This window comes from Pediculus humanus, genomic scaffold (genome assembly GCF_000006295.1).
Source record: "Pediculus humanus corporis 1103172108302 genomic scaffold, whole genome shotgun sequence".
Taxonomy (NCBI): Eukaryota; Metazoa; Arthropoda; class Insecta; order Psocodea; family Pediculidae; genus Pediculus; species Pediculus humanus.
The window spans coordinates 162,799-184,921 of record NW_002987871.1 but is presented as its reverse complement, the minus strand read 5'-3'; the positions used below and the strand labels follow the sequence as shown (position 1 = coordinate 184,921).

The 22,123-nt window shown below is 27.2% G+C and overlaps 4 protein-coding genes across 4 annotated transcripts in view; 2 read left to right on the top strand and 2 right to left on the bottom strand.

The window, feature by feature from the left end:
* Positions 1 to 114, top strand: part of Phum_PHUM569140 (trypsin, putative) — a gene marked incomplete at both ends in the record, with an annotated part of 9,755 nt that extends 9,641 nt beyond the window's left edge. Inside the window, one exon of the mRNA XM_002432035.1 lies at positions 1 to 114. This exon is cut by the window's left edge and continues 5 nt beyond it. Within this exon, the coding sequence (XP_002432080.1) occupies positions 1 to 114 (114 nt within the window).
* Positions 115 to 956: 842 nt separating this feature from the next.
* On the bottom strand, positions 957 to 2,472 carry Phum_PHUM569130 (Peroxisomal biogenesis factor, putative; the record flags this gene model as incomplete). Its single annotated transcript, XM_002432034.1, has 6 exons — positions 957 to 1,082; positions 1,165 to 1,341; positions 1,429 to 1,593; positions 1,670 to 1,833; positions 1,975 to 2,148; positions 2,382 to 2,472. 6 exons carry the CDS (start codon positions 2,470 to 2,472, stop codon positions 957 to 959), a joined length of 897 nt encoding a protein of 298 aa, XP_002432079.1.
* An 11,031-nt stretch (positions 2,473 to 13,503) lies between these two features.
* On the top strand, positions 13,504 to 15,864 carry Phum_PHUM569120 (protein croquemort, putative; the record flags this gene model as incomplete). The annotated part of the gene is made up of 8 exons (XM_002432033.1): positions 13,504 to 13,584; positions 13,697 to 13,857; positions 14,188 to 14,332; positions 14,410 to 14,610; positions 14,697 to 14,854; positions 14,960 to 15,084; positions 15,176 to 15,331; positions 15,410 to 15,864. The coding sequence occupies 8 exons, from the start codon at positions 13,504 to 13,506 to the stop codon at positions 15,862 to 15,864; spliced, it is 1,482 nt and encodes a 493-aa protein (XP_002432078.1).
* Positions 15,865 to 18,147: 2,283 nt separating this feature from the next.
* Positions 18,148 to 22,123, bottom strand: part of Phum_PHUM569110 (uncharacterized protein) — a gene marked incomplete at both ends in the record, with an annotated part of 7,358 nt that continues 3,382 nt past the window's right edge. The window contains 6 exons of the mRNA XM_002432032.1: positions 18,148 to 18,190; positions 18,245 to 18,430; positions 18,528 to 18,730; positions 18,891 to 19,034; positions 19,506 to 19,736; positions 21,018 to 21,287. Of these exons, the coding sequence (XP_002432077.1) occupies positions 18,148 to 18,190; positions 18,245 to 18,430; positions 18,528 to 18,730; positions 18,891 to 19,034; positions 19,506 to 19,736; positions 21,018 to 21,287 (1,077 nt within the window). The remainder of the gene's footprint in view (positions 18,191 to 18,244; positions 18,431 to 18,527; positions 18,731 to 18,890; positions 19,035 to 19,505; positions 19,737 to 21,017; positions 21,288 to 22,123) is intronic.

Genomic DNA, 22,123 nt, shown 5'->3' with positions numbered 1-22,123 from the left:
ATTTATTATTTACATTTCCTCCCCCCCCTTTCCTTCCCTTTTCTAATGTGTTTTCCTTTGGCTCACGTTGGCCACACATTGATTGATTTTCCAATCAATCAATCATTAAATTGAATTTAAAAAAAAAAACTTTTCCAATGTTAATTTATAATAGACATAATAATAATAATAATAACAATAATAAAAATGATAAATAAATAAATATTATGTATGCTAGTTCAAACACTTTTCCGTTAAATAATAATAATTATAATAAATATTATTATTATCATTATCATCATTTTGTATTTTTTTTGTAAAAAAAAAAAAAAAAATTTGTAATAAATAATAAAAAAAATTTTTTTTTCTCAGTAAAAAATGTAATGTTTTTTTTTCATTTTAAAATCCTATTTTTAAAAAAATTACTTTTAAAAATCCCTTAATTCGACCCTGATTAACTACACCTAAATACACCTTTTGGTAAAAAAATTTTCTTTTGCTTGACGATTACGCGAAGAGAGGGATCCGTGAATAGAGCGGGGAGGGGGGCGTGCGCGCCATTCACAATAATAAAAAACCAAACCAATCAATTAAATTTATTATTAACGAAAGAAAGAAATGCGGGAAAAAAACGAAAAATGGAAAATAAACCCAAAAAAAAAATAATTTGGCACTAAAAATGTCACCTCCTGACATTTATGATACCTGATCGCACCACCTGATCCAAAGAGTTTGAAAAGAAAAAAAATGGGTTTTTTTTAGACATTCTCAAGAGCGCAAAACTTGACTATAATGACCGAACAACATGATGTCGTCGACTTACAACCCTAAATACAAAATCCGTTTTAACGTTATGAGGAACCCATTCGACTAATTTTGTAGTTTGGTAGCAACAAACTACCTACCTACCTACTACACGCAACTACCTATTACTTGTAACTAAATGTTTTCTTATTCGTTTAGTATTTACAACCTTATCACATTAAATTGCACTGACTCGGCGAAAAATTGGGCGGTATCTGTGGATTTCCATGTTCGTCGAGACTTAACATGGGTCCCAAATTTCCAGATAATTCGGCCGGAGGTTGTCCACAATCTTGAATCTGTAATAATAATAATAATAATTTAAATTAACGTTTGCGTTCCTCTCTCTCTCTCTTTTTTCCCAGTAGTAGAAATCATCACCTTTTGCATGAGTCCTAGTATTTGATCGAATCTTGTATTTTTAACTTCTTGACTGTCATCCGGTTTTTCTTTTTCAAGTTCTTCGCAAACTTCTTTCATTAATTTATACTGTTGAGTGTAATTGTCAAAATCATTCGATGATAAAACTGATTTGTTTTTTTCTAACCATTCCGGATACTGAAATAAAATTTTTTTTTTAAAAAAGAAAATCAACATGGATTGTGAATACATGTGTGAACATTAATTAAATTTAAATTAACTAACTTGTTCGACAATGCTTGAGAGAGCAGGATGTAAAACATCTTTTGTCAATAAATTTTGTATCATTTTTTGCATCATCGGTAATAAATCGCTTCCATCTTGATTTGAATCTGTTATGTTACTAAATGTTCCAAGCAAATTCATTAAATCTTCATCAGTCAACTGATTCTGTTCAAAAAAAAAAAAATTAAGAGTAAATGGTTTGTTCCGAATCGATTATCGAATGATTTCAATAAATACTTACCTGTATGTTCTCAGCATTTTCGGATAAATTTTTCAATGTTTGAGCAATTATACTAGAAAATTCAGTGTCTGGAGATGCATCAAAACCAGCAGTTTGTGTAGCAGCTTCTGCTAATCTTTGTATGTTTTCTCCGAGTTGTTCTACAGAAAACATACCATCGGAACCTGAAATAATTTATAAATACACATGAGAAAATCCCTTACTTGCCCTTACTTGAAAATTTGCCAATGAGTTTTGAAATATAAAAAAAAATTTAAAATTATTAATAATTTAAAATGTTTCTTATATCTAAAAATAAATAAAACCTGGTGAAAATAAAGCTTGAATATTTTGCTCAAATCTTGCTGATGTTTGTTGTAGAAACTCTTCGTTCCACAAACTCAACGGGGGATCTGGTCTTTTGCTTTCCGGTTTAGTGACTTCAACTGAATCATTTGTATTTGCTGGCTTATCTGATTTATTAAAATCTTCTAAAGCACCTGCATAAATAAAAGTTTTTTTAAAAAAACAAATTTTTAAAATAAAATTACACAAATAATTATACAACAAGATTTCTAGATATTTATCGATATAAAGTGTTTTCTAATTATCTACAGTGATTATTTACAATAACTTTAAAAACAAAAAAAAAAAAAAACACTTTCATATTTTCATTCATTAAATTAATAATAAGATATTTGTTTAAATTATATAAAAAAGTTAAAAAACATACTGTCTAAAAGTGCAGATAATTCTTCATCTTCTTTTCCCTGTGAATTTTCCTCTCGGCCATCTAAATCAGGTTTTTCAATTTTATCAGTCATCGTAATTGACTTATCTTCTCGAATTAATTATTAAAAATAATTGACATTCTAAAAAAAAAAAAAAAATTTTTTTAAATTAAATATTAAAATAATTATTTAAAAAATAAAACATATTAAAAATGTCTTTACGAAATTTAAGGAAAATTTTCAAGGCAATCTTATAAGTTTCAAAGCAAGTAGTTAACAAGTAATAAAGAAAAGAAGAAAAAAAATCAAAAATTATATAAATTTTATAATAATGTTAAATTTAAAAAAAAAAAAAAATTATATTACTAAAACGAGATGATTTATCATTTTTTTTTTTTAATAGAAAACTAAATAATTTTTAGTGAAATATATTAGAATAATATAAAAAAATTATATTTTTATTTACCTTACATAAAATACACCTGAGGTAATCCACCGCCTTTGAAAAAGCAGCAGACGCTAATTTTTCTGCGCGTCATTGTTCATCTTAGCTCGATAAATTTTAAATATTAATTCACAACGAATGAATTTTTTTTTTTTTTTGACATTTTCACTCTTTTATCCCCCATGCCGTCCCATAATTTTTTCATTTTTATAAACTATTTTAAAAATAAAAATTTATTAAATCATTATATTACCGAAAATTTAATATGAAATAAAAATAAAGGAAAAAATAAAAGTCGAAATTAATTGTGAATATAAGCTAATAATTTTCGCCGGGATAAAAATTTTTTGAAAAAAACGGTTTTTTCATTCGACAAAAGAAAATGAAATTAAAAAGTAAAAACGTTAAGTTTTCATTTCTTTGATAAAAAAAAGGACTTTAAAGTACTCGTTTTGCATATAATTAAAAACAAAAAGCTTTAATTTGATTTCATAAACAAAAAATATACTCACACGATGATATTTTTCAACTTATTATTATTATTATGAGAAAAACAAAGAATATTCAATTTGTTAAGTTTAAATTTTAAATTTGCTGATATTATTATATTAAATTAGTAAATATTGTTACTTTTCTTAATAATGAACTTATGGCAAAAAGTATTTGATAATTACTATTAGATAATATTAAGTTTACAGAACAAAATGCTAAACTTACATGCAAACATTTTTTCTGGGTAAATTTTTTCTTAATTATTTACTAAACTACAAAATTTTTACAATTCAATTTAAAAAGGTTTGCTATTACTACCATCAGAATAACGACTGATAACTGAATATTTTGAATTATAGGTATATTTTGAACCTATCAGGTGATTATTTTGGTTGCAGGCATCAAGTTTCATGTGCCACCATTTTTGTTTTTAAACTGTAACATTCAACTGTAAAGTTTGCCTGATAATTATGATAACAATTTTCTATAAAGTCTTTAAACAATATTAAAAATATATAAAGAACCATAAAAGGTAAATAACATTTAACAAATTTTTTTTTTTTTTAATAATACTTATTAATTGTAAATTTTAATATTTAAAAAAAATATGTATATATTCAAAGAACGTTTTAAATTTTTAAATTGATTTTGCTATTGCTATTATTGTTATTAATATATTTTCAATTCGAATAAGAATTTGGCACAAAAATAACATTATTTAAAATATGGTGGAATCATTCGAATCACGTAAATGAAGAGAGAGAGAGAGAAGAGGACCGGACGTAAGCAACCATATAACTGCGGCCATTTTATTTACACCTAATAAAAAAGTAATATTATTATTATTATTTTTTTTGTCAAATGAGTTTTTATAAATTTAAATTTATGTCGTTTAATCAACAGTGAAATTTTTTAGTACAAACGATTACTTGGAATCTTATTTATTTATTTATTTTAATTTATTTTATTTTATTTTAATGTTTGTAAGATAATGTAAGTGATGTGAATTTTCATAAAATTTTATTAATTTTTTTTTCCACAAAAACGTTTTTAAAAAAAAAAAAAAGCTAAAGGTAAAACATATTGACATCGTCGTGTTATTAACTTAATCAATTAATAATAATATTTATTAACGAATCAATTAATTATTAATTATTAATTTTACACAACTCAAATATTTTATTTAAACATTTATTTTTATTGATTGGAATTAAAAATCAAACAAAAATTATTTGTTATTTTATTTATTTATTAATAATCGCATATATTTATTAAATTTTTATATTTTATACGTGTGTGTGTGTAATTATTATTAAGGTCAGATAACAACTTTTTCAATGTTTGATAATTAATAATAATAATAATAATGACAAATTTTAAAAGGTCGATTTTAATGTGTCTCTGCGTGTGTTTATTATTATTATTATTTATTTATTTAATTTTTATATGAAATCGTAATAGTAGTAATAATAATAATGATATATATACGTACCTTTTATCATTCAAATTCTTTTTTGTTAAATATTAAAAAAAAAAAAAAAAAAAAAAAAATTAAAACGAATTATTGTTATTTGATGTGTTGTTGTTGTTGTTGTGGTTGCATAAATTAAATTTTTAAGGCGTTTAAATTTTCTAAATAATAGTTTTTAAAAATTTTGATAAGAACGAAAGTAATTTTATATATATATGTAGATAGATATTAAATAACGTGTCGTGAAATCTAGTGACACGTTTAAAATTAATAATTATGTATTTTTTTTTATGAATACGAATAATAAAATTTTAATTTTAAATTAAATTGTTTAATTTTATTTTGTATTACAGATTAAAACAAAAAAGAATTTAAACATAAACAATGAAAAAGGTTGATAAATGCGATGATGACCTTTGTAGTAGTAGTGAAAAGAAGAAGAAAAAGAAATAAATCCTTTTAATTTATTTAAATAAAATATTAATTCGCACGCACGCACGCACGCACGCACACGCATACACACGGTGGGTAAGTATACGTTTCCAAGTTTTTAATATAATTTTTTGCCAAAATTATTCTTTAAGGTTTTTTTTTTTTTTTTTTTTTAAAGTCGGGAAAAAAATAGTAAAAAAAAAAAAAAAAAAAAAAAAAAAAAAACAAATTTTCCAAGGTTTTCTTTTATATTTTTTTATTTTTGTTTGTTTTTTGCTTTCTCGAATGAGGATAATTTGGCATAAAATTTATATTTTTTAAAAATTTTAAAATGTACTCGTTGCAATTAAATTAACCTCGTGCATATAATAATAACCGTCATACAACGAGAATCCATAAAAATTTTTTTTGAATATTTTTTCACGGGCAAAATCACACACAAAATAATAATAATAATAATAATAATAATAATAATATTTTGTAAACAAATACGTCACGCGTCGTTTTTTTTTTTTTTTTTTTATGCACAAAAATTGACGTCATTCGCAAATCGGTAATTGATGCATTTTAACTTTAAAAAAATTTTTTTTTTTTTTTTCCAATGACAAAATTATTATTAGTATTATTATTATTATTATTATTATTATTATTATTAATTATCGTTTCGATAGAGCGGAAACTTTAATTTTACTTCCACGTTTTTCATTTCCGAATTTTTTTTTATTGTTTTCATTTATTAAAAAAAATAAATAATGAAAATAATAGTAATAAATAAATAATAGGGAGGTTAGGTGAAAAACCTGAACGATTAAAATAATTAGGGGGAGTGGGGGGAAATGTCTGGAATTATTCTGGAATTTTAATTTTAATTTTTTTTTTTTTTTATGAATTACACGCAAAAATCAAATCAATTTCGTCGGCCATTTTTAAAATTTAAATATGATTTTCATAATTATATGAATTAAAAAATTTTTTTTTTTTTTATTTAATTTTAAATCTCGCGTAAAAAAAAAAAAAAAAATATACACGAGAAGAACATTCGAGAAAAAATCATTTATGTATAAAATAAAATGTCGAGATAAAAAGTGGGGGAAGATAAAAAATAAACGAGAGAAAGAGAGAGAGAGAGATAAAAACACTTTCGTTTTCCTATTCGCGAGATCCATGCGGAAGCTGTGTATAAACTATCCCTTCTCTCACATCTTAAAAAAAATTTTTTTTTTTTTTTTATCCCACCAAATGCAATTTTTAACAAAAATAAATTTCCAGGTCGGTTCCCCTACAACCCCTACCCCTACCTTATTTCCCCTCCATTTAAAAAAAATAAATTTTAAACCTGGAAATTTCTCAGAATCATTTTATTATTATTTATTTATTTACTTATTTATTAATTAATTAATTTTTTTTTTTTCGCATGTTTAATAATAATAATAATAATAATTTTTTGATAGTGTTATCTCTCTCTCTCTCTCTCTTTCTCTCTCTCTCCAGTTTATTTATAAATGAGAAGAAATTTTTTTTTATAATTTATTTTTATTCATTTTAAAAAGTTTGGTGAATATGTGATATCAATGATAATCAATTGAAAAAATCAATTTTTTTATTTGTGAATGAAATTTTTATTTATTTATATAAATAAATAAATAAATTAATTAATTAATTATCGTAAGTAATTATAATTTGTTTGTACAAAATTTAATTAATAATTTGTGAGTATTTTGTTTGTTTGTTTGTTTGTAAACAAACGGTTTACTTACTAATAATTTCTCGTCACTTTTTACTCATTTTTGATTTTAATTTAATAATAACGATAATTATTATTATTATTATTATTATTGTCGGTTGTTGTCGTTTGTTTTCTTTTCGATTGTGTTAATACAAACAAATTTGTTTCAAAGCCAAATTAAAATATTTGACAATTGAGTTTTAATTTAAAAGTTTTATAGAAAGTTTGGCAAATTTAACAAACCTAAAACCATTAAAAGTTATTATATAATTATTTGATGTTTTTTTTTTTTTTTAAATTTTGGGGGGCCGCACGTTTTATTTGAATTTTAAAAAAAAATTTTCCGCCATGTTTGATTTTTTAACACTTGAAAAAAAAAAAAAAAAATACTCGAGTAATTATTTGTAAAATAAACGTGACGTCACAAATCGTCTCTTTAAATTCCCTAAAAGTTTCGTTAAAAAAAAAAAAAAATTTATTTTTCCAGGGGGATTTTTCCAGGGGGATTATTCCAGGGGGTTTCCCTGAGATGTTCAAATGTAAACAAAAACACATTATTATTATTATCATCGTTCGTTCGTTCGTTACCTTAACATCTTATCCGTTATAATTAAATTAAAAATATTAAATGACAAATTGACAATCGTTTGATTAGTTTGAATAAATCTAATTACACGTCATTTCCGGCCTTGTATAAATATATGTATATACATATTCATATGTTTTTTAGGCAAACTTGAGAGAGAGAGAGAGAGAGAGAGAGAGAGAAACGTTTTTTTGTAAATAAATTTGAATGACCCTAGGGAAGTTAATTGACAATATGATACATAACTGAATTAATATTTTAACTAAACGGCAATGACCTTCTTATCATTAACAATATTTTTTTTTTTTTCGTACGTATTCATATCTTTTGTATTACTTAAATTGTTTAATTAAGTAAAAAAAAAAAATAATAAACATGTCGGTTTCCTTATCTTATTATTATTATTATTATTACAATAATTTGCATTTAATTTGCGCGCGAAGGAAAAACTCCATTTTTTATACTCCAGGTTATCGAAACGTTTATTCGCGAATCGAATCGTATCGATAGTAAATTTCACATTTATCGATTATAGTAAATAATATCGAACTCGTCGTCAATAATAATAATAATAATAATAATTAATTTTATATTTTAATATTGTTTTCAAAAAAAATAATAATAATAATTAAGGTTATTAACAAAAAAAAAAAAATGGTTAACGGCAATGGTTAATAATCGATTATTTAAGAATAGGTCAACGGGGTGTATTAATCCCGAGGGAAAAAATAAAGTTAATTAGGGGGGAGGAGGAGGGTGGGAAGAGGGGGAGGGAAGCAGGGAAAATTAGCCGAAATTTGAATTCGAAGAATGAGAACGAAATTAAAATATTTAAATATATTTAACGACTTTTACTTTTTTTTTTTTAAAAAAAATTTATTTAAAAGGGAAAAAATAAAAAAAACATTTCGATAGATCGATCGATTAATCGATTGTCAATTTTTTTAATCGATTTAATTATTTACAAACACTGTCGAATGAGTAAAAAAAAAATTAACGGGGGGGGGGGGATAAAATGCACAATGTGTCAAGTTCGACAACGTTTTTTTTTTTTTTTTTTTTTTAAAACAATTATAATGAAAAATGAAATTCCCAACGTGCGTACGGGGGTGCGTGAGTGCGTGTGTGCGTGTGCGTGTGTATGTCAATGTAAATTTTCCCATTCAAATTTTAAAAAAAATCAATAGCATGCCTTGAACTAATGTATTATATAAATTATATAATAAATTAAATAATCGTTATCAATTCAACAAATAACAGGTTTTTGTTATGAGTGTGTGTGTGCGTGTGTGCCCGTGAATGCGTAAACCAGGTATTATTATCAATATCATCAGACTGGAAGGTCAAAGACTTTTATAAAATGTTGTCTTGAAGGTGACCATGACATGTTTACATGCTCTTCTGTTTTCATTATTATTATTATTATTATTTAATATTTCGCTATAGTTATCCTAAATTATTATTATTATTATTAATTCCTATTTAAGTTGTTTTTTTTTAATTTTCCCCCGCCCCCCTCCCCAAAAAAAAAAAAAATTTCCGGGAACGAGTTTGAAAAAAAATTTTTATTATTTGACAATTTCACCCTGAATATAATTAATTATTATTATTTTTTTTAACGAAGGGGAAGAAAGGGGAAGGGAGAGGGGGAGGGGACTCGGGATAAATTAAAAAAATTCATCGACGAAAATAATAAATTAAATTTTTTTTTTTTTTTTTCTAAAAATGGTGGCGTCCGATTGTTTGTTTAAATTTAAACTGTCATTTTTTTTTTGCTGTCGATAATTGTTTTATTGAACTTTTGTTTTTGATAATTTTCCAATTATCATTATTATTATTATTATTATTATTTATTATCAATTTAACGTTCTTTGGCGTCTATTTTTTAATTACTTTATTTACAATTATTGATAAACGAGTGTGCGTTTGTTACCGAGAAAGAAAAATTTCCCGAAAAGAAAATTTCAATGTAAGAATTTTTTTCGAAAATCAACTAATTATGACTCCTTTTGGGGAGGACGGAGGGAGGGAGGTGGTAAACCTGGAAAATATCATTGTCGTCGTCCTCCAGTTTCATCCCTGATTCTTGGAAAATTTTTTTTTTTATACGTTTATACATTTACACCGATTTTAGAAAATTAATTTCGAAGTGGGTCAGGGGTAACGAAAAAAATGTTTTTTTTTTTTTTACATAAAAAAATTATTAATTTTTTTTTTTTTTTATGTAAGCGATACATAACAATAACCGTTGATAATAATAATAATAATTCATAAATTAAATTAAAACGATATTTGATTTTGATTGGCGTCAATAAAACGGATATAATTACGCGTTTTTCTTCCTGACGTGAGGACATGAGTAATTTAATTGATGAGGAAAATAAAAAGAAAATCCGGTGACATTTAAATTTTCCACATTTAAAAAAAAAAAATGTCGTCCTCCTCAAAATCAAAACAAAAAATAAATTTATTTTCCGACATTTATTTCAAAAACGATATCAACACAAATTAATAATTATTTACTTAACCGGAAGTAAAATTATTTTTCCGAAGGATTAAAAAAAAAAATGTTTTCCGTTCGTTTTCCGTCGGACATTTTAAAAAATTCGTTAATTTATTATTATTATTATTATTAATTTTTTTTTTCAATTAAGTTATTATATTTGTATGTAAAAAAAAAAAAAAAAAAATGAGGGTCAAGGTCGTTTAAATGCCTCAACGATTAATTGTAATCAATTAAGAGACAGAAAATTCGATATGATAATAAATTAAATTAACATTACCTTATTTATGACATTTTCTAAAATTACACTTCGGGAAAATTTTTTCGTGGAAAATTTTTTTTCAAACGCGTCATTCGCCCCCCCTTTTTTTTTTAACGATTTTTTCCGCCATTTTAATTAACAAAAACAACAAAAACAAAAAAATTACACAAATTCCCTTTAGGTTGTCCTATTATAATTAATTGCACCGACTTAAAAACATTTTTTAAAAAAATGTTTACGAATTTTGTTGTTTTTTTTTTTTTTTTAATAGCCTCAAACGTGAAAAACCTTAAAATTTAAAGAAATAATAATAATAATAATAATTATCATACCAAATTTTACTTCCCCCCGATTATTTATAATTTGACAAATGCACGTGTATGCAACGTGTATTTTCAATTGTCGTCGTCTTACAATTTTCTTATTACTCACCCCGAACATAATTTCATTATTATTATTATTATTAATAATATTAATAATGATTATTATACCGGCTTGTATGAAATTTACAAGAAATCGTATAATTTTTTTTTTTATTTGTTTTCCAGGAATAAAAAAAAATGGCGATCGATTTACCGGAAACGATCCCATCGATAATAAACAGTTTAAAAAAATCAAATTCCGCTAAAAGAATAGAAAATTTTAAAAATAATATAAGATCGAATAAAAATAATAATAATAATAATGCGTTTACGAGAGGAAATGGAGGAAAATCGTGGAAATCGTTCGAACAAAGTCGACAAAGGCAAAGACAAAGACGAAGACGAAGGCGTTCGTTTAATGTTTGCCAATATAAATTAAACGTTACAACGAAAGAAAAAAGAAAATCATCATCATTATCATCACCATCATCTTTTTACATCGGATGGTAAAACGAAAAAAAAAAAAAGAAAATTTTTTTTTATAAATATAATATCGATTAGGTACGTAACGAATAATTTTCTTTTTTTCAGTCAAAACGTTGATAATTTTCATTATCAGTTAAGGGATGATAATGATGATGATGTTGATGATGAAAATTGCGAACAAAATCTTCTCGGTAGAATGGATACCGATGTTAATATAAGTAAAATATATAAATGGGATATAGATAATAAAGAAAATAAATTGTCTTCTGCTGCTGCTGCTGCTGCTATAATACACGAAAATTATTTCAATAAAAAATTAAATAAAAATGAAAATTTATTCAAATCGACGAATGATTTAATGAATATTAAAAAAAGAAGGAAAAAAGGTAAGAAAATTTGTTTTTTTTTTTGTTTATTTTCTAAAAAAGCAGAAGACGAATGCGTCAAACGTGGTTTTAGAAAAAAAAATTAATTAACGATTATTTTAAACCGGAAATACGAAAAGTCATCATCGTCATCATCGAATACGTTTTATTAAAAAAAATTAGCGGTTCGACATTGACAAAAAAAAACTGAAAAAATTTATCAAATTGTTTGTTTACAAAACAAACAAACAAACAAACAAGCGGAAGACAAAATTTTAAAAAAAAAAAAAAAAAAACTATCAAGTCGTTTAACTTGTTTTGTTAGGATTCATTGATTTTATTTCTTTAATAAATTTTTTTTTTTTACGTCGTCCGAACGTCCTTGCATACCTGAAAACCTGATTTTTTTATTTAGGAAAATGCATAATACATAAATAGTAAATAGAAAATTATCATCATCGTCTTTTTTATTATCATTTTTTTTTTCCCCCCATCGTTTTATTATTAGCTTATGTTAAATTAGTTTTTTTTTTTTTTATGCTCAACGTCACGGTGATGACAAATAATTTCCGGTTGATTTCGTCGTGTCGTCCGTTGAACTTTCGCATAGAAAAAATTTATAAAAAAAAAAAAATAATTTTTTAAACTTTTTCTGGTATTTTTATTTGATCCAAGAGTACCAACCACGTGCCGGAAATTTTTAATCAGGTTTTGTTGTAACAAAAAGTGGGGGAAAAACAAAACAAAACAACAAAATTTTTTTGTTATTGAATCCATTTTGATTTTTCCTTTTATTTATTATAATTAATTAATTAATTAATTAATTTTAATTTTTTTTAATTAATTAATTAATAATTTGTTCGATAAAATAAAAAAAAAAAATTATGGGGAAAATTTAAAAAATTAAAAAAAAAAAAAACTGAAAAACGTTAATGCGCTACTAGCGCATTCTGGCGTACAAAATGACGTATTCGTCGTGGCTAAAAATTTGGCGCCAAAATATTTTTTTAAAAAATTTCATGATAATGCGTTCGTACAAGGGGAAAAAAAATAGCAAAAAATTTTAATTACACGCGAATCGCTTTTCCGATTAATTTTTCTTCTGCTTTTTTTTCCCGTCAAATATCGAAAAAAAAAAAAAAACAAAAAAATGAAACCACGTGACGATATCCTATGAACTTGAATAACCGTTCCTTGGAATTTTTTTTTTTTTTTTTTTTTTTTTCAATGATTGAATAGGTCACGAACAGATTAAAATTAATTTATTTAAAACTTTGTCGCACCAACACGTAATAAATTATCATTATTATAATTACCGTAATTTACGCACGCACAAAAATAATAATAATAATAATAATAATAATAAATGTTAACGAAAAACAATTTAATGGAATGTTTACGAAAACTTATGTCCAATAGAATGGGAATTTCTTTACATTTACACTCAATTAAAAATTTTTTTTTCACTTTAATTATAATAATAATAATAATAATAATAATAATAATAATAATAATAATAATAATAATAATAATAGCAACAAACAAACGGTTATAAATAATTTGATTAATTTTTTATTTATTTACATTGCTCGGAGCAAATATTAAATGAAATTCATCATTGCATTATTTTAGGTCAAGTTATTTTGTTGTTAAGGTTAACGAGTTTAAAATTTTTGCGACAAAAAAAAATCAAATCCGCGAATTTTTCTTTATAATTATTATTATTATTATTATTATTACGTTTATTTATAAGAAATTATTACATGTTGCTGTCGTTCGAAAGTGTTGAGTGCATGCAAAATTTGTAGTTTTAATCACTACAATAATATGGAATTGATAAATAAAAAAAATAAATATAGTAATTCTCGTAATGATAATAATAATAATAATAATGTTTGTTGTGTTTGTACGATTAGTAATTCGATCCGTTTGTTGTAGTTGTAGTAATTGTAGTTAATATCATTATTATTATTTTTTTTTTTTTAGTTTTTCTTATGAGTAGTTTAGGACTTGCCTTAATGTCATTGGCTATTTTTATAAGACTGTTTGATCCTTTAGAAAAAATATTAAATTGGGTATGTAATAATAATAATAATAGTAATTTATTTTTATCCAGATATCTCCCCCGGGAAGGGGGGGGAGGAAGGGGAATGTTAGACGAATGATAAAAAAATTTTTTTTTTTTAGACGTTGAGTTTAGCACCCGGTACGTTCGCATTAAATTTATGGTTGGCACCGCCGGTAACGATTTACGTTAAAATATACATATTTAATTTTACAAATCCGAATGAATTTTTGGCGGGAAAACAAAAATTAAAAGTTCAAGAATTGGGACCCTACGTGTACACGTGAGTAGTACTTTTTTTTTTTTTAAAAAAAATTATCATTATTAATTGACACTCGTCCAAAAAAAAAAAAAAAAAATTTTAATTTATTTATTTATAATTTGAAATTTTCCGCTTTGATTTTATTAAATATTATTGCGAAATTTTGTTTAAATAATAATAATAATAATAATAAATAACGTAAAAATAAAAACAAAAACATAAAATGATTAAACGAAGCCACGATTGAACTTATGAAAAAATTGTAGGAGGCAGCGTTTAAGTTTTTTTTGTTTTGTTTTGAAAATTTACAAGGCGGTGAAAATTTAAAAATAAACGTTTTTGTTTTTTTAGAGAACAATTAGAAAATACGAATCCAATTTTTCATTCGAACGGTACCTTATCGTACGTGCCACGAAGAAAAGTTAATCACGTACCTGAATTATCAGTAGGAAATCCTAAATTAGAAAAAATCATCGTACCTAATATACCTTATTTGGTAAATATGTTTTAAAGAAAATAAATAAATGAAGATTTTTAGTTTGTGTAATGGGAAAATTTTTTTTTTTTTTAAAGGGTTTGGCATCGATGGTATCGGATTCGTCGATATTTACAAATTTGGCATTTTTAACATTAACAAAATATCTCGGATCTCAACCGTTTTTAAATTTAACGGTACACGATTATCTTTGGGGATACGATGATCCACTTGTTAAAATGGCTAATAAAATTGTTTCGACAAAAATACCATTTTCTAAATTTGGACTATTAGATCGGGTTAATTTTACAAATTTTTTTTTATAAATTTTAAATTTTTTTTTTATCAAACTAATTCTTTTGTTTTGTTTTGTTTTTTTTTTTAGATGTACGACGAAGGTGATAACGTAATTACGATAAGATTATTTGATAACGGTTTAAAAATGACTGATAAAGGTTATTTACCGCAATATTCAATCGATACCTGGAACGGTTCTCCAGGATTGAAAACGTGGGGTTACAAAGCGGAAGATTTCAATTCGGAGTAAGTACCTGATAATTATTCATCATTATCATTATTATTATTGTTTTTAAATAAAACCTTTTTTTTTTTTATTAGGGGACCGGTGAGACCGGAACCACACGAAAGATGTAAACTTATTAGGGGAGCAAGCGACGGTGTCATTTTTCCAAGAAACATGTCTCCCAAAATAATACCACAAATTTTCCGAAAAAATTTCTGTCGTATGATACCGTTAGTTTTCGTTAAAGAAGGTTTCGTATCGATCGATCCTTTTTTTTTTTTTGTTTTTTTAAATGATTGATTTGTAGCTAACGTAAATTTTTTTTTTTTTTGTCGGGAAAGGAATCGCCAAAAATGGTATACCAGCATATTGGTATAAATTACCGGAAGATGTTTTCGATACTCCCGAAGTTAATCCGGCACAAGCTTGTTATTGTAATCCTAATACGACAAAATGCCTTCCGAAAGGTCTTTCCGACATAACTCCATGTTATTACAGTGAGTTTAAACGTGCGGGAAAAAAAGGTTCGCCTACCGGAAACCGGAAATGCTAACGGGGGAATTTTTATTTTTTAGATATACCTGCCGCCGTATCGTTTCCACATTTTTTATCAGGTGATCCAAAATTATTAGAAGATGTAGAAGGTCTTTCACCTAACATACAACAACACGGTACAAACATTATGTTACAACCTAATTTAGGTATGCCAATGGAATTTCAAACGAGAATACAAACGAATATCGTCATGAAAAAAATACGTTACAATTCGAAAATAACACATTTTAGTAATTTAACATTACCAATCGTTTGGATAGGTTTGGTAAGTATTAAATTTCCTTTTCTTGCGATGATTTTTTTTTGTTTGTCTCCTGACACGTTTTCTTTTTGTCCGACAGGAATTGGAAGGTTTACCGAATTACATAACATTCCTTTTATATTTAATCGTTTTCGTCGCGCCGGGTTTGATGATAGCAATCGTCGTTATTTCTTTCATATCCGGTATTTCCCTATTTATTTATTCTTCTTTTAATTTATTCAAATTGGAAGGATGGATTAAAAAACGCGTCATTGAAAGGAAAAATTATCCCTCCCTTAAATTATCATCGTTTAAAATAACCAAACCTAATGAAAATTTCCACGGATCCCACGAAAAAGGAGGACAAATATTTCTTCCAATAACGTGATTAGTAGAATTGTTTTCCCCCTTTTTTTTTTCATTGTTGGTTTGGTTCTGTCGATGATGAATGAAACGAGTGCAATATATTTACTTACGATATAAATGTTATCATTATTATTATTATTGTTAATATATATATATAAATTTTATATAAATTAAAAAATAAATTTTTTCTTTTACCTTTCCCTTTCTCTTACGCAATTTTGCGTGCATTCGAGTAAGACAAAAATACTACTTCGAGTACTAAAAAATCTATTATTATTATTATTATTCGAGTAATAAATTTTATTACTATTATTATTGTTATTTTTTTTTTTTTCAACTAAAGGATTTTATCGCGTTTGAATTTAAATTTTTTAGGATAATAATAATGATGATCATGATAATACTAATGAAAAACGATTTTTTTTTTTTTTTTTTTTTTTTTACTCTAAAAATTAAATATTATTTATTTATTGTAATTTTTTATAATTTTCTGTTTTATTTTGTCTCTTATTAATATAATAATAATTATTATTATTATTATTATAATAATAATGATAATAAAGGATTCGTCAAGTAAATTCTCATCTCATCATTTAATATTATATATATATATATATACGCGTGCGCGCGCACGTGTGCGTGAGTGTGCCTACGTTTTAATTATTAAATGATACTTTCTCTCAGGTACAATGATAATAATAATAATAATAAAAATGGAGTCAGTTAAAGAAAAAAAAAACGCGACCTAATTAATAATAATAATAATAATCTTGGATCAAATATTTTTTTCAACTTCGTTCGATTAATTAAAAAAAAAAATCTAAATAAATAAAATCAATAAAAATTAAATATCGATCGCCATTTTGTTTTTTTTTTTTTCCCGTAATTATTAAATGGCGTCTAATCCGTAAGAGATTCGAATAAAAAAAAAAAAAACGGATAAAATAAAATCCATACGATTATCTCACGTTTAAAAAAAAAATTAAAATCGATAACAGACGACGATGATGATAATAATAATAACGGGTATCGAATCGATGATGATAACAATAATAAAAACGATTAAAAATTCACGTTTAAAAAAAAAAACCCGAGTTAAAATGAATCAATCAATCAATCAATCAATCGTGGAATGAATAAATCACAGAAAAATTATTAATAAACGACATCGTCATTAATCAATCAATCAATCGATCGATCGATATAATAATAACAATAATTATTATTATTAAACAGTAATTATTAAAGTAAAAAAAAAAAGAAAGAAAGAAAATTAAAAAAATAAAAAATGACTAGATTGGCTGCCGCATTATTCGATTGATCGATCGATCGATAAATAGATAAAAAAATCGATCGATTTATTAAAAAAAAATTTTTGTTCGAGAATCGATTATCGTTTCCCTGAACGATTCGATATAATTTAAAACCTGAATTTAAGTCCTAACGATTTAATATCCTAAATGATTTTTATTGATTTTATTGATTTTTTCCCTTCTCCCCCCTCCCCCAGATCCCCACCTATCACCACCCCCCCGTTCGTATTCGATTTAAGTATATATATATATATAAATATAAAAACGATAGATGAGAACTAACTTTTGATTATGATTAACGTACGACAGAAAAACACCTGAAAATAAAAATAATCATCGTTATCGTTATCACGCACGCATTCTATCGGACAAAATAAAAACAAACAAAATGGCCGGATAAAATTTATAGTCGTGGAAGAAGAATTCAAAAAAAAAAACGAAAAAAAAAAATTTGACGTACCTACCTAAAGGAAAAATGAACAAATTCCAGCAGCGGACACATCAAAATCACGAACACAAAAAAAAAAAAAATTTCCCATCGTTTTCATGATGATTAAATTAAACAAGAAGATGAAGAAGAAGAAGAAGAAGAAGACGAAGAAGTAGAAGTAGAAGAAGAAGAAAAGAAGAAGAAGGGAAGAAAATGAAGAAACGAAAGAAAAAGAAAAGGAAAAGAAATTTTTTTTTTTTTTTTTTGTCGGGCGCGTTTTTTAAGTACAAAAAAATTTTTTATTTTTCTTTCTCCTCCTTCTTCTTCTCCCTCTTCCTCTTCTCTTCTTCTTTTTTTGTCTTCTTCCACTTTTTCTACTTTAATGATTTGTATCTTTCTTTCTCGTGATTATTTTCCGGTGGTTCGCATTCGAACGATGCCAACGCAAGAGCTGTAATATAAAAAAAAAAACATTAAAATCCCGAGAGGTTAAAAGAGTTATGACGTGGCACTAGAGAAAAAAAAGGGTAAACACGAACCGTTTTCAGTTAGGACAGGACTCGCTTGAAGGAACGTGATAACTTTTGTGCATTTATCAAACGGACACGCGACTTGTTTCCACGTTATAAATTCCGTCACTTGTTTAGCTAACTGCCAGAATTTTTCAAAATTTATGTGACCGTTGGGTAACCTGAACAAACAAACAAACAAACAAATATAAACAAACACTTGGTCTCCTGAGGGAAGTGGAAGGAGAGAGGGGAGGGTAGGGGAAGACGGACGCTTACTTATTCGAACAACCTTCGTTGAGAAAGTAAAGATCTTTGACTAGAAGTGAAAAAAATGGTATAACGATCCTCTGCCTTTGGTCGGTTGCACCCGCGGATCTCCACATGGCCGCCTTCAAAGTTGATCGGTAACTGCTGAAATTACTCGACGGATCCATTTGGTGCTCTAATACTGAAAATTTTCCTGACTGGATTTTGCTCCACTGTCATCCATCCATCCATTCATCCATCGATCAATCAATCAATCAAAAAAAAAAAAAACAAATTAGTTTCAAATAAAAAAAAAATGGCGTCTTTGACGACATCACACTCTTCTAATTACGTCATCACCATCGTAATAATAACCAATCTTGTTTCACTTACGGTTTTTTTAAGTCTCGCAACGGGTGACATGTTCAGTCCGGCTATGATCGCCATTAGGGAATTAAAATTTCCTATGTTAAAACATTCTCGCGCCGTTTCTATCCAGTATTCCATGACCCTGACTCTTTGTTTCTTTTTCACATGCTGGAGAAATAAAACAAAAAAAAAAAAAAATTATTCATTTTCAACAAATGTGACCCTTTTTTGCTGACACGCACGCAACAATAAGACTCGACATTTTCTAAAGCACCGGAGAAGAAAGAGGAGGAGAAAGAGGAAAAGGAGGAGGAAAAAAAAGAGGAGGAGAAAGAGGAAAAAGAGGAAAAAGAGGGGGAGAAAGAGAAGGAGGAGGAGAAAGAGAAAAAGGAGAAGGAGAAAGAGGAGGAGGAAAAGGAGGAGGAGGAGGAGAAAGAGAAGGAGAAAGAGAAGGAGGAGAAGGAGAAAGAGGAGGAGGAAAAGGAGGAGGAAGAAAAGGAGGAGAAGGAGGAGGAGGGGAGGAAAAGGAGAAGAAGGAGGAGGGGGAAAAGGGAAAGGAAAGGAAAATGTCTCTGGTGATGGTGGTGCTTTTACTCGAGAGAAACCCGCATTTTCACGATGACGACTCTCGTGACTCACCTTGCACACGTCCGTGGCTACTAAATAACTTAACCTATTGAACCATGACACGTAGGATTCCAAATTCCTTGTTTTTTTCATGTCTTTAAACGAAGTACCCAAATTTGGATTTTCCTTAGCAAAAGCCTGGACAAATTCTTCCGGACCGATGTAACTGAGCCTTTCCAGTTCAATGTGAGTCAACTGTTGAGCCAAAAGACCCGGTGACGCGCACAATTCCGTCACGTCCGTCTAAAAACATTATCATCATCATCATTATTAATTCTTTTTTTTTTACGTTTCAAAGGATGTGAATTCGCGTTACCACCGTCGTTACCACCGCCACCGCCATCACATCCTCGTTATACTTTTACATACGTAAACATTTTCTACAAGCAAACAACCCCAACAAACAAACAAACAAAAAAAAAGTTGAAAAAATAATGAATCCGCCATATTTTTTTTTTAAAACTTTATACTTTTGACAGGTAGTTAATCTGTTTTTTCTTCTGCTGCGGTTGGGAAAAAACCAACGTCAGAAACAGGAAAAAAAAAAAAAAAAATTATTTTACTTTATTTCACTTTCTCTCCCTTCCCCCCGCTCTCTCATCGTACCCTGAAAATAATTTTAACTACTGGAGAAAAACAGAAAAAAAAAGAAAAAAAAAGTGTTAAAATTTGCTGAACAATGCACTTTCCAGTCGAATGTCAACCATTTATTATTATCATCATCATCATCATCATCATCATCATCATTATCATTATTATTATTATTTTTTTTTTTTTTTTTTTTTTTGTCGCAATAAATTTATTATTCTCGCTCGGTCAGTGAAAAAGCGACCGACCAACCAACCTATTTCTCCATTCGTTTTTATTCATTCATTTTCGTTTCCGGATTATTCTATATTTTTTTTTTTTACCTTTTATATTAATAATAATAATGATAATATAACGATCATGATAATAATAATAATGATAATAATAATGATAACGAAAAAAACAAAAAAAAAAAAAAAATTCAATCACATCGTCCAAGCGGTACGAATGCCAATAAATTTCTTCCTCTTTTTTTTTAATTAATTTGTTTTGTCACACCGAAAATTCCAGAAAATTTTTTTTTATTTTTTTCTAGATGCCGAATCGTCCAGTCTGTCGTCTGCTAACTGAAATGGCGGCGGCGGGATACGCAAAAAAAAAAAAAAATCCGTCGGGAGAATGATCCTGGAATGGGTACGCACGAACACGAGAATCGTTTGTCGATCGAAACGAGACTTCCGGTAAAAAGCGTCAAAAGAAAAAAAAAGTACCGATGATAATAATAATAATACTAAAGTAAAAAAAAAGTCGTGGCATTAGATAAAGCATTTTTTTTTTTTAAATTACTCCAAACGCTTTTAATGTATAAGCACGAATTCGCAATGTCGCAATCAAATTTTTCCGACACTTTTCCACGACAACAACCGACGCAACAACAACAACAACAAAAAGGAAGGAGGAGGAGGAGGAGGAGAAGGAGGGGTGCAATTAACTCACCGTATTTAAACCTTCGAGACAATCCGTTGAATTTTCCGCGCTGATTCTCATTAGGAATTCTTCGTATTTTTCCAACGTCGTCAAACGTACCAAAAGATTTTGTAAAAGCGTCGACACTTCTTTCCTTATCGACGGATCGACCGTCACGCATTTTTGAGTTATGTTACGAACGTGTACCATGACTCGTTCGTCTCGAAAATCGTATGGAAACGTTTCAGTCCATTCTGCTAATAGTTGAACGAAATGCGGTATGAACCTTCCGAGTCGTTCCTGGACACAACAAACAAAACAAACGACAATTAATTAACAATGAAAAAAAAATTTTCTTTTTGCATATGCACACGACAACAAATACAATGCTGACAGTAAATATTATTATTATTATTATCCACCATTAAACACGACAAGGCTACTTGTCGGAGTTTTTAAGTATTTATCCGAGGTTTCTACCCGATTCCTTAGGGACAAATACTCGAATTTCGGTGGTGCCACTTATTATAAGATAGCACCACATCAATTCTTGAAGGTCTTCCTGAGTCCGTCTTTTTCGATGGGAACGATTTGTCTCCTGAACTGGGCTCCGGTGACTAACATCTTTGGAGTGGCCAGGGTCAGAAGCAGTGAAATTCACATTCTCGTCGAGCTACCTCAGGTCGACAGTAGAACAAGATTTTGTTTTTGGTTCTTACTTTGTCTTGTTCTCATTTTTTTTTGCTCTTTTTAAGCCAACAGCACGTGGCGTTCTCAAACGGTCACCCATCCAAGTTTGCACCACGCCCGATGCTGCTTAACTTCGGTGATCGTACGGGAACCGGTGTGACCAGCACGCTATGGCCGTTGGCTTTTATTATTATTATTATTATTATTATTATTATTATTATTATTATTACTACGCTTTTTCCCTTCCACCCTCCTCACCCTCGCTCTCAGCCCCCCCAAAAAAAAAATTTTGCCTTCGAGGAATTTTTTTTTCCTTTTTTTTTAAAAACGGAAACAATCCATCAACTTTGAAATTTTCTTTTTTTTTTTTTTTTCTCTCTCTCTCTAAGTTGCCATTTTTCTGCTGAAAGCGAAATGAGAGAGAGATAGATAGAGACGACGAGAGA